Source organism: Mytilus trossulus, chromosome 8 (assembly GCF_036588685.1).
Source record: "Mytilus trossulus isolate FHL-02 chromosome 8, PNRI_Mtr1.1.1.hap1, whole genome shotgun sequence".
NCBI lineage: Eukaryota > Metazoa > Mollusca > Bivalvia > Mytilida > Mytilidae > Mytilus > Mytilus trossulus.
Genome location: NC_086380.1, coordinates 36683034 through 36696525, shown reverse-complemented (window position 1 = coordinate 36696525; position 13492 = coordinate 36683034). Strand labels below are relative to the sequence as shown.

The following is a 13492-nucleotide window of genomic DNA, read 5'->3' as shown; positions in this document are numbered from 1 at the left end:
TATATCTAGCTTTTGAAACAAATGGATATATGTGCTTGTCAATAATTCAAGAGCTTTAATATATTTAAATAAGAAAATAGATTTAAAATAATAAAATAGATCTTAAATAAGAAATGTGTCTGTCTTTCTTTAAGTTCTGTACTACATTTTTTATAAGCAGTAAGCTTATGTGTATTAAATTTCCTGAAAACATCATTTTCAATCAGAGTTGAAATTAAAGCTTAGAATAGATAACAGTTGATTTCTTAAATGTTATGATATACATGTACATAAATTAAATTAAGAAAAGAACACAAAATCCTTTTAACAATGAACCAATGGCAATGGATACATGGCATAGCAATTCTTTTCAGAAACAGATACATGTATCCCTTTGACACTATATATATATACATATATATATTGTATATAATTTGATTGAAGAAGTTAACAAATCTTAACAACATTCTTGCTTTTACTAATGAGATGATCAAAGACTTCTAATCAATAACAAACATACTTTGTTTTTATTTCAATTATCTTATGTCTAATAAGAAGGAAATTTATAATATTTAGCCCCAGGTTATAAATTGTACTCCAGTGGCAGTTAAATAATCTTATTATTTGGGTGGTTATCCAAACAAAAGGTTTAAATCATGCATGTTATTATAAAAATAAATTTTGATCTTGAAAATTAGCTGAACTAATTAATTATTGTACTTTTTTATGTTTCTTTAAACATTATGATAAACTATGCACAAAAAAAAAATATTTGCAAAGAGTTAAAACAAAAAAGCTTACGTGAGTCAGTAAGAAAGCTAAATTTTTGAAAAACAATTAGTTATGAATAAGTTATTATTGCAATGCGATGACATCTTTCATTTATGTTGAAAGTCAAAATTTCAAGATTTTTTAAATATTTCTAATCTTCATCAAGAGACAGCTATTAATTTATAATTTAGAAATAATGCTTTGCATGATGCATTTAGTAAAGATCTTAATTTCCACAAATGTTGAGCAATATAATTGTGTTTTACTCGTGTTATTTTTTGTTGAAATGTTGAAGTATGTACAAAATGTAATTGACAGTAATCGAAAAGTAATGTAATTACTTATGATAAAGTAATCGATTGTAATCGATTACATACCAAAATTTGAGTAATCGATTATTAATCGATTGCACAAAAATCCTTCATGTAATCGATTATTAATCGATTACATTTGTCAGTAATCATGCCCATCCCTGATATGACTGTGTGTCACAAAAATGTTGTAACATGTTTAACCCTGCCACATTATGTATGGCGTGCCTGTGCCAAGTCAGGAGCATGCAATTTTGCCATCGTTTGTTGCTGTGTTAGATATTTGTTTTTCATTCATTTATTTGTACATTAATTAGGCCTCTACTTTGAACTGATCTGCTTTGTCATTTCGGGGCCTTTATAACTTACTATTCTGTATGGGCATTGCTCATTGTTTAGGACGGTACAGCAGTTGTTAATTGTTAATTTCTGTGATCAACATTAATATCAATTTTTCTAAATTAAATAAATGTTCTAAGAATTAATTTTACCTTTTGAGTGACTTTGATATCTTAGGATGTGCCATATTGAGCTTTAAGATCTGTGATGGTTTCATTGACCAAACAGGGATGCCATCTTTACTTGTAGACTACAAAAAAATTGTTCAGTATAACATGTATAATAAATCAAATTCAGTGGTGGATCTAGAAATTTTCATAAGAGGGGACCCACTGACTGTCTATAACCCTTAAATTTTTTTTTGGAAAAGGGGGGGGTCAGGACATTTTCCTCTGACGTTTTAGTGTACAAAGCACTATGAATGCCTTTCATGTATAACAAAAGTGCAGTAATGTTATGTTAGTATAATTAAGCTTAATGTAGACTACACGAACATTGAGATATTAAAGGAGGTGTGGTAAGGGCCTATTTTGGCCTCAAATTTCAAGTTCATCTGCCGAAAGATCTTAGACAAATTTTAATAACACTTAAGTGTCTAAGATTTTTCAGATGAACTTGAAATTTTGAGCTTGGATTTTTCCTCTGGTCTCTTGATCTCGCTTATAAGTCGGTACCCCTCTCTGGGTTCTGAATTTTACTCCCAAACTTCCGACTTATAAGTGAGTATCTACGGTAGTTGAGTCAATAATTGTATGTATAAGATTTTAACTAATTTACTCATTAAAACCACCTTGATTCTACTTTTTTCTATATACTGATATACATGTTCATAAAATCCTTGATTTTATACTATCATGTATTTTGTTTCAAGTTTTATGAGAAAAAATAATTTGTTTTTGACCCTGAGAAAAAAAATTTGTTTGTTTCACCCTCAGCTGCCACTATATGTATTTGCTAAAATTGAAAGATTGTCTTTCGCTAAAGGTGAAAAAAAAGTTTGTCTTGGAAAAAAATCCATAGCACCCCACCCCCTGAAAATCAAGAAGTTCTAACAAACCTGTAAATTCCCAAAAACCTCCTGCTGAGTCACTATAGTCGAGCGCATCCTAAAAGGTGTACTTGATTTTGTCGATTTTTTTTTTTTTAACCAATAACTATATTAATAAACTGGTTGTAAGGAAATCAATGCTAGCACTGCATGCAATAATTCAATATCTATCAGTAATATAGTAATATAATTGCCAAATATGAGAGTACACAGATAAAGAGGGTGGTGAAGGGTTATTTTTCCTGCAACGTGATCGCCGTTTTTTATTTGCACATTCAACATGTTTCTACTATTTTATTTGACCTTCAGTCTTGCAAGACAGGTTCCTCGATCAACGTGTTTTGCTTACTTAATTTTACGTGCATCGTGATTTCAAATGAGTATTTTACGTGCTCTATATTTTTCAAATAAAGTTCAAACACTAGGCAGGGATCGTCAAGAAAAAAGATTGATTGAATTTTGTTTTTGTGATAAGGCGGAAAGGCATACGATGTTGTTCCTTTATTTGCATTTTAAAAGTTAAGAAGATTGTTAAATACTTTTTAAAAAGGCCGTAAATTGTTTATATCATAAATATGTATACTAAATAGGGAATATTATGTAAAACAGAGAGTTTATATATACAGAGGACAGTGACTCAGTCACAAAAGATTCAAATCAAGGTGGGTTTTTTTTGTGCAACATTGACGTGACAAAAATTATTTCACGTTCAACATGAAATTATGTCTTTTTTCACGTTTTTTCCGTGCAAGCATCCCCTCTTTATCACCCTCGATAAATGCTGTGGATTTTCTATAAAATTTCTATATGTTAAGCATTGAATCAATATACAATCATTTGACAATGGTACATAATCCTTAATAAAGCCCTCACTTTTGTAACAAAATCTTTCCAGCTGAAGTCTCCAATCTTTTTATTTTTCAAACTCTGCAGAGTTGGGACATCTGTCACATTCAGTTCTCCCATCATAAAAATGATAAACTTCACTATTTCATCACTCTGAAAATTGAATAATGGTTTTATTTTTTTCAATGCCTATTAATTAAAATTATGTGAAATATTTAAGAACCTTGTCAAATAAAACAAATATGACGAACTAATTGTTAAAAATTGTTATTAAACAAAGTTAAGCCTTTTTCAACTGATTTTCATAGTTTGTTCTTATATGTTGTACTGTTATACCACTGTCCCAGCTTAGGGGGAGGCTTGAGATCCTGCTAACATGTTCATGATGTTTAACCCCGCCACATTATTTATGTATGTGCCTGTCCCAAGTCAGGATCGAGCCTGTAATTCAGTGGTCGTCGTTTGTTTATGTGTTACATATTTGTTTTTTGTTCATTTTTTACATAAATGAGGTCATTCGTTTTCTTGTTTGAATTGTTTTACATTGTCTAATCAGGGCCTTTTATAGCTAACTATGCTGTATGGGCTTTGCTCATTGTTGAAGGCCGTACAGTGACCTATAGTTGTTAATGTTTGTGTCATTTTGGTCTTTTGTAGATAGTTGTCTCACTGCCATTGGCAATCATACCATATCTTCTTTTTTATGAAGTACAATAATTTCTTAAGCATGATAAGGAGTCAATTGATAATTATGGTCATATAATTCACTCATTTGTATATCTGACTTTGCTGAAAACTTTTGCTGTTTATAATTTCTCTTTATGATATATCTTATTGCAAGTAAATATATAAAACACTTACAACTGGGTGAGTTGTGGAGTTCATTAACACATACATCAACAACTCTGCTTTTGACTTAAATGGAAACCATTGTGGCTCTGTTTTTGAAGTGGCCTGCTCACCGACATCGTCTGATAAATCATCATCTGAAATCGCTTCCGAATATTCCTGTTGTGCGTCAATTTGAACCGGCGACGATACGTTAGAAGACCCATTATCACTTGACGGAGGTTGGACTATCAGAGGCGAAGATATAGACTGTGTTGGCGAATGATCTTGAGATACGGGACTTTCATGTGATGTTAAGGTTCCACTAAAGTCAAAATATAGGACACTTCATAAACATCTAAACTTTGCCTGTATTTTTCAACCTATAATGAATAAAGTCATAAACTATGAAAACATATGTTCATTAAAACATACTTTACATATACACACTGTGTAAATTGTAAATAAACTTGAAATTGTTATGTTGTGGCCAAACCGGTTCTTGGGGTGAACACTAAATTTTCAAAAAAATCTGCAGGCCTGCAAGACGACTTAATTTGCTTAAAATTTGTATGGACGAATAATATTACATGTAATGCAGGGCAAGCCATTGTTAATTTTTTATAAAAGGTATTGATTTTCGAGTTTCAGTTAATTTCATGTAACTAAGTGAACTAATATGGAGGGTACAATACAGAAATTGGACAAATATGCCATTAAAACATATGTATGTGAAAAATCAACAATGGCTTGCCCTGCATTACATGTTACAGTATTCATCCATACCAATTTTAAGCAAATTAAGTCGTCTTGCAGGCCTGCAGATTTTTTTAAAATTTAGTGAATATACAAATATTAACGGTCGGTATGAGCTAATGATGGCCTTGAACTTGAACGTTTCGGTTCCCGGTTTGACGACGTCCACATACGGTACCAGTTGAAATGGCGTTAAACGTCAGACTGAAGTAATTTCTTGATCAGTTCGTGGAAACATCCCAAACTCATGAAGTCTTGATTTTATAACAGGGGGAAACATAATTATATTGAAGCAAATGCTTTTTATCGGTCATCGGCAAAATAGCAAATATGATATTTGACCATCTCTGATTAATATAACTGAGCTAATTCTTTAGAAATCTATTTGCATGTTAAATCAATCATCCTTAATCAGAACGATAGTTGTATGTGTAAGTGTATGCGAGTGGGAGAGAAAGGCTTTTTTATTTTTACTTTATGTGATTACATACTTGTTATGAGCCCTATGATTAGGAAATGAAATATCTTTATATTTATCTATTGTCAAGAATTTCAATAACGGCCGGGAAACAGACTAGTATATAGTTACTCTCTCTCTTACGTCATAAAGCAGACGACGCCTTCAGTGCTTTTGAATGACATTGTGTTTAAACTAGCGACATTACTGTCAAAAGTGTAAATAATAAGCGACATTACTGTCAAAAGTGTGAATATTTATTACAGAAATGTCAAAAAGGCAGTCAAGTGTCTTTGATGTAAGTTAGGGCTGCTTAGTGTTATCAATAGAGTGGGGCGCAAATATTCGCTTGGGACACAATTTTACCGTTTTCTAATTTTCATGTGTAAAATCTTCAAAGAATGGCTGAACCGAAAAAAAATAGTTTTACAACTAACATATATTTCTTTTAATTGAAACTTATAACAATATTTCGGCACTAACCGCAAAAGACCGAAAGCGGACAACGATTATCGGCTAATTTCCTGCATGAAAACACGATTTCAAATTATTACTTTAATTTACTCTTTATTAGTAAATCATTACTGATAATCCTAAACCATATGCATTCTTGCATGGTATGATAAAACAAATCAAAGCAAAAACAGAGGGACCCACATCCTTCTGTTTGAAATCTTGTAAACAAGCAGTACAGATCCCCACCTCTAAACCTAATATATTCTTGTATGGGATAATAAAACAAATCTAATAAAATATGGGACCATGGGTATGGCTTATTATGGGAGCTTTGGTTGGGAAACTTCATAACAGCATCCTGTTACAATTACTTCTAGTTGATAATGGGGCCCAGTTTTCAAGTTGGTTTAAATTGGGGTCCAATATCAAACTTTCTTTGATTTCAACAAAAATTGAATGTATGGGGTTCAATGATATGCTATATCTAACCATGTATTTAGATTTTTGATTTTTGGGCCGTGTTAACAATTTGGTAATGTTGAGGTCGAAAGAGTCCAAAATAAAACTTTGATTTAAACAAAAATCGAATCATATTACACGGCCTTCAACACGGAACCTTTGCTCACACTGAACAACAAGATGTAAAGGGCCCCCTAAATTACTAGTGTAAAATCATTCAAACAGGAAAGCTGGTCCATGCAGACATCTTGTTATATTTAGTTTTCAAACTAATAGATGAAAAACTTTTTGGGAAAGACTACATTTGTACATGGGTGAAGTAAGAAGATAATTTTATATATTTATTTTGCACAGGATTCACAGGAGGAGGGGGATTTGAGCCAAAGGGATTTATTTGCAGAGGCTTTGTCATCTGAACAAGACCCTGGACATTATGCACAAGGAATTCCACAAAATGTTGGAAATGAAATATGTAAGTTTGACTCTTGATAAGGATATTTAATGAATGGCTATCATAAATTATTAACACTCATTTTAATTAAATTACTAAAAAACTATCGAATCCGGGTCCGTTCGCGCCCATTCACGTTCGCACCCACTCATGTTCGCCCCCTTTCATTTTTCGCACCCCAAGTCCGTTCGCACCCTACATGTTCGCGCCCAACTTTAATTGGTTTTGTGTTTAATAACTTTGTAATCAAGTTTTGGCAAGTAGTATTCTTAAAAGTATAATTGATTTCATTGTCTCAAAACAAATCGAGACAGCATTTTTTATGTGTTGAATAAATCTTAATCATGTTTTTGAGAGTGTATTGTTAAAGAAAATAAATTATTCCTTTCTAATTAAAGTGGGATTCTGTCAACGTTTTATTTTGTGTTGAATAACACTTAATCATGTTTTGTTTAGTGTATTACCTATAACTTTCAAAATGGAGTAAGATTCTGACTACGTTTTTTTTTGTGCGTTGAATGAATTTTATCATGTTTTGGTTTATATTATAGTGTATTGCCAGAGACATATATACACATATATGTGTATATGTGTATATATGTCTCTGGTATTGCTATATTTCATTATTTAATTGTTTCAGATCAAAGGGACCAAGCTGTTAAAAACAATTATCTTTTGTGTTTTTCATTTAAAATATTTAATATTTTACTCATACCAAGCTATAAATACATTCAGTATTTACATCAAAGCAATTAAAACAAAAATCATGATTTTTAAATTATTCAACTGGAATTTGAATTAAAATTGGGCGCGAACGTGTAGAGTGCGAACGGACCTTGGGTGTGAACGTGTAGGGTGCGAAAGTATTTTGGGCGCGAACAGACCTGATACCAAAAACATCAGGCTCCGAGATTTTTTTTTGTATTATTGATATTATTTATATTCCACTGTAACAATAACAATGTACACACATGTTGGCATATGAATACACAAGGCAGACAGTGGGTGTGTCACCATAAAAATTGACAACATTGTTAATAAAAGTTAAGTATTACTTTTAACCAATCAAAAGACATTAAATACACCAAATTTATTTATTATATGATAATTACTTTTTTGCAAAAAGTAAAACATAAACAACAGGTTAAAATGCAAACATTAGTGACTGACAAGAAACATACATATATGAAAAAAAGTGTTAAGCAATTCAATTAAGTTAATATTGATAATGCATGTATAAATATATATTGAGATCTAAAATTATTTTTAAGTTTAAGAGTTTTTATAAAGTCAAGCTGGTTAAGAATAGGAGAATTCTATTTTGGTGTGAGTTCAACACACTATATAAAGCTCCATGTTGAAGGCTGTACTTTGACCTGTAATTGTTAACTTTTTATACATTAATTGTGACTTGGATTATGGAGATTTTAGTTTCATTGGCACTGCATATACTACATTTTATTGACATTAATTGTACTTATGAGATGATTTCTAATATTACTGTTTTACCAATAAAGGAAAAAGTGTTCCTTGCAATCTAGATTTTACAAATTTTACACACTATGTGTTACCTTTGAGATGAAGATGAAAATGTGTATGAGGCAAACTTAAGTTAGAGTATTAAAATATATAATAAACAGAAGGGCAGTCAATGGTTACATTAATGCCCCCTTACCTTATAAATTAAAAGAGGGGAATATTAATTAATTGGAACCTTTAAGAAATTCACAGTTTAGATTTATTTTAAACATTTATAATTGTTTCTGAAATATGATTAGAACACATAGGAAGTTTACAAAGGACAAAATGGTATAAACATGTGTTGTAATCACATTAATTTAGTATTGTGTTTATTTTTAAATAAAAATATCTTTTAGTAAAAACACTAATGAAATTAGAAAAAAACTTGGAAGGTGTGATGAAAGATGTGGCAGCACTAAAGAGGCAACAAAATGATGGAGCTTTTTCCATGGAAACCTGTACATTTAAGGTAATATATTTTGTTTGACATTAAATGTACCAACCATTTATTATTTAGCATTTTTTTCATCTATTTGCCATTTCAATATGAGGCACCAACATTCACACCCATTAAGTTGTAGACCTTAAGGTTCATGTGGACCCTATGGCTGAAATGGCCGTATTTCCACCTCAAAATTTTCTCTGAGTACAGGCAAACATGTGCATCTGGAAAAGTTTTAAGGCATAGCATGCCCTAGATAAATAGAATTCAAATGCATTGTATGATTTAGAAAATTCATAACTTAACTGGATTTTGCCGTACACTTTTTTTCGTCTCTGCAGAAGATGATAAAATGAACAAACAGTTGAGTTTACCTTGATATGGTCCACTCAGGTACACAGTTTACATAACCAATTATTGTCAGGTATCTATTGTCCATCTAATGTCCATGTCAATTGAAAATGCTCACTTTAATTTTTACCTGTGGGGAAGTTCTCAAACCCGTTTCCCAACTTAGTTTATTTTGGCATCTTCTAGAGGAATGAAAAAAAGTGCACGGCAAAATCCTGGTAAGTTTTTATTTTTCTAAAACATAAAACATATTTAAAATTCAATTATCTATGGCATGCTATGCTTGTACTTTTTTTACAGATGCCCAGGTTTGTCTGTACTCAGAGTAAATTTTGAGGTGAAAATACGGCCATTTTAGCCATAGGGTCCACATGAACCTTAAATATATCTCAATCACCTGCTTTAATTCATCATAAATGCCACAACAGAACCAAATATTGTTATGCATGACAATTGACATGATTTTATTTAGTGTTTACCTTTAGTCATTTGCAAGTCATTGTACTAATATTTTTCAACCATTAAAAAAATGGTATAAATTTATTCTCAAACCAGATGCTCTGCAAGGCCAAGCTTTATACGAGCGCAGAGGTTGGGCAATGAACAGTATTGGCAAGTATGGCACAACATACAGGCTTGATACAACTCATCAAATGTTTTTTTACTTTTGTTTCAGAAAAGACTTAATGTTTTCCTCAAGGAAAAATTCAGCAGATGTCCTTGGCTGAAGACTCAATCTGACTTGGAGTTTAAAGTAAGTAAATCTGTTTATCGTAATAGATAGAAGAACCATCAGTTAATTATTCTTAAATGATTTGTAGTCCAGTCAATTAAAGAGAAGTAATAAATATATATATTTTATACTTTTTGAATACATTAAAAATACAGGTTTTTATTAAACTGCATGAAATGTGTAATCAGATTTTTTTTTCATTTTTAATTACAGAATGAAGTTAGAAAATGTCTAAAGCAAGACAATTTTCAGACCAATACTTTGGCATACAGGTCAGTGAACCAGTGGGCAACTACCAGGTTCACTGAATATCGTAACCAATTGAGAAGAAAAGTAAGATTTTATATTTTGTAGTTACTGTAGTAGTGTTTTTGTAAAAAATACAATTACAAACAGAACCGAAGAGTAAAAATTAAAAAAAAATTAATAAATTAGAAACAACACAAACTCTATCAAAACAGGGAATATAATCAGGTGCTCCAATAGGTTAAGCATTTCCTGCACTGTATATGGCACCCTTCATGTTATCTATTTGTTAAGAGGAAGAATATTAGATATGACTTTTGACACACTTTTGTCATAATATCCAATCAGCTTTGGACTTTAATTTAACCTTGAAAGTTCCCTTTGTGTTTATCTGTAAGTCATTCAATTCAGATTAATGCAATATTTAGTGATAGAAAACCCCCTTTTTTAGCCCTCTCTGCAAGTCGCAGGGGACATACATATTACCCTTACCTTAATTATAGAGATATGCCCCTTTATAAGTTTTTTTGTTTGTTTACGTACTCCAACATTAAGTTTGGCTCATTGAAAGTTTATAAAACTCATGCACCATACTGCAAACTAAAACATCCAGATAGAGTTTGAATATTGGCCCCCTTTATAAGTTGAAAAATTCAATTTATTTTTGTTTTCACCATTTTATTTAGTTTAGAACATCCACAAATTATTTTTGTTTCCACCCTTTAATTTAGTTTGGAACATCCACAAATTATTTTTGTTTCCACCCTTTAATTTAGTTTGGAACATCCACAAATTATTTTTGTTTCCACCCTTTAATTTAGTTTGGAACATCCACAAATTATTTTTGTTTCCACACTTTCATTCAGTTTGGCTCGTCCACAAATTATTTTTGTTTCCACCTTTTCATTCAGTTTGGCTCGTCCACAAATTATTTATGAAACTCATACTTAGAACCAAAACAATCAGACAGAGTTCAAATTTTGGCAGTAAGTTGTTTACCGTCGTAGAAATATGCTTCTTTATAACTTTGAAAACTCAACAGGTGCAAATTTTATTGTTTCTGCACTTTTAAACTTGCTTCGTCCAAATTTTATGAGAACTCATACACAATGCTTACAACCAAAATGCAGATGAAGTTTGAGTTTCGGCAGAAGCCATTTACTGTTCTAGAGTTATGCACCTTTTTGTATAGTTTGGCGGGGGCAATCATGTCAGCAGACACAATCTTATTTTAAAGAATGTTAAAAGGAAATTTTTATATCAACTTTCAAAAATTTGGAAATTTTCATTTTTGCAGTCACTTCTTGTATACAGTTTATAATTGCTTGTTGGTTTTTTTTAAGTTGATGTCAGACATTAAGAATGGCAAAGATGTTCAGGCCATGCCATTACAAGAGTTTTGTAAAACCTATCTGGAGAGTTATGCCAGTTCTGCCAGTGTAGATGTTGGTGATTCTCCAGAGAGAATTCAGGTTTCTTTGGTTTTGGTAAGTACATTTAAAATTCAATATGACAACAATATATTTTGAAAGAGTCACTTTCAAAAAAGTGGTTTAAACACATTCTCTATAATTAATTTGGCTTGTTAAATTTTCATAAAACTCAAATTGACAAAATGTTAACTATGAACCTTTGACAAAAATATAAAAATTTCAAATACATTTTCAATTTGAACAAACCAGTTTATCATAAAAAAAATACCCTGGTTATATCTGTACATAGCAATTTGGAAAACAAATGTTACTTATACATGATATACATGAGTGATCTTTCTTTCCTGGATTTCATCGGTCACATTGCCTATGTAATTACATCACAGAGGGTGATAAAGGGTTATATTTGTGCAACATGTTAAGCCATTTTGATTTCACTGTGATTCGTGAAATGGGTTTAAGATCAACATGCATGACATTTTTCATTGTTCTTTCATCATAAAACAGCAATTTTATTTCTTGTGAAGATACCCCCCTTCACGTCACAGTAATAACTCATTGAGTCATTTACGCTGATTAGTTAACCAGTGTATTTCATTCTTTTAAAAAAAATGAAAGCTGTGTTTGTACACAATTGTTATAATCACAAAAAAAACATAAAGTTTCAATTTAAATTCCTGAGTTTTTAATAATAAATGCCTTTTATAAAGGGAAATTATGTCCTGTTACAACATGACATGCATGCCTGGCAACCAAATATTCTTTCTTATTTAATTTATTTTATATATAATCAATTTTTTTCTTGTAGAGGTCATTTACGCATTCCCAGAAATTGAATGTTGAAGGGAGTGATGAGTTGGAGTTCTTTACTGACTTTTGGGCAAAAGTTATGGAATATTACGATGAAGTTACTAAGAAAGATGATGAAAGAAAATGGGACAAATTGAAGATGCTTGATAACAGAAGGATGACTCAAAGGCAAGCAGCACAGCAACCAGGTATATCTTAATTATGGTTTGAATTCCTAACTGACATTTCTTATAAAAATATAATGTGTATATGTGTAATTTTATATAGTGTATTAAGAAAAGCTATTAATCTTTGAATGTTTTGTTGATTTTTGTCTGTCAAACTAGATTCTCATGACATACATGACATACCTGTACAGGTGATGTGATTGTTTGTATTCACATAAAAATATAAAAAAGATGGGGTAGGAGTTGGAGGATTGTTGATGAGACTGCTGTCCACAAATCACAAAATGTCATTGATATTAGCAGCTGAAGATAAATTAAAACATCCTTCAAGGTAGAACAAAAGCCATTATCACATTAATTCAAAGCTGACACCCAATTTTAAATAACCAAATACAGTGGTGTTAAAGCATGACATATAAATATTGGTTAAAAAATCAGTTATTAAATGATTAGTTTGGTAGATTATTACACATCAAATAATAAGTGTAGAATAAACTTAACTCGTTTAATGTTTTGAATTTATTGAACCATAATATTAATATAAAATTCTTCACATTGAATAGTCTGCAAAGCGTACTATGTGAAATGTGAAGAGTCAAAAATTTATTTTATGTTTCAATAGATTTAAAATGAATTATTGCCATTCAATATATAAATTTCCATTAAAAAAAAGGCTTAAAGAACTTTTTGTATTATTTATATTAACAATAAAAAATTACACACATGTTAACATATGAATACACAATGGCAGAGTGGGGTGTGTCGCCATAAAATTTGACAATATTGAAAATGAAACTAGTCAGGAGACAGTAAATACACCTAATTTATTTATTAATTAATAGTTATAAGGAAAGTTTTTGCAGTTTCCAAAAAATAAACAGAGTTTTTCATTCATTTAATTAAACATGTTAAAAGCATTCACATAAGTATATTTTTTTACATTTTCTATTATAGGTAATGAGACGTAGTAAAGAAGAAACAATGAGATGGAGTTAAGGAATGAATTATAAAGAATGAACATGATGAAAGAAGGAACATAGCCAAAAAGATACTGAAATAAAAATAAATAAATACATTTGTTAATACAT

At 30.8% G+C, this 13492-nt stretch overlaps 1 protein-coding gene across 1 annotated transcript; it reads left to right on the top strand.

Moving 5' to 3' along the window:
* The first annotated feature begins 5500 nt into the window (after positions 1–5500).
* On the top strand, positions 5501–13492 carry LOC134681889 (uncharacterized). Its single transcript, XM_063541532.1, has 8 exons — positions 5501–5633; positions 6605–6722; positions 8579–8691; positions 9692–9769; positions 9962–10081; positions 11338–11481; positions 12236–12425; positions 13359–13492. Exons 1-8 carry the CDS (start codon positions 5604–5606, stop codon positions 13370–13372), a joined length of 807 nt encoding a protein of 268 aa, XP_063397602.1. The 5' UTR covers positions 5501–5603; the 3' UTR covers positions 13373–13492.

Excerpts from the sequence above, each read along its gene's own strand:
- LOC134681889 (XM_063541532.1), top strand. The coding sequence starts at position 5,604 with ATGTCAAAAAGGCAGTCAAGTGTCTTTGAT. Across the intron at positions 5,634-6,604 it reads GGCAGTCAAGTGTCTTTGAT|GATTCACAGGAGGAGGGGGA; the intron begins GTAAGTTAGGGC and ends TATTTTGCACAG. Across the intron at positions 11,482-12,235 it reads TTCAGGTTTCTTTGGTTTTG|AGGTCATTTACGCATTCCCA; the intron begins GTAAGTACATTT and ends TTTTTCTTGTAG.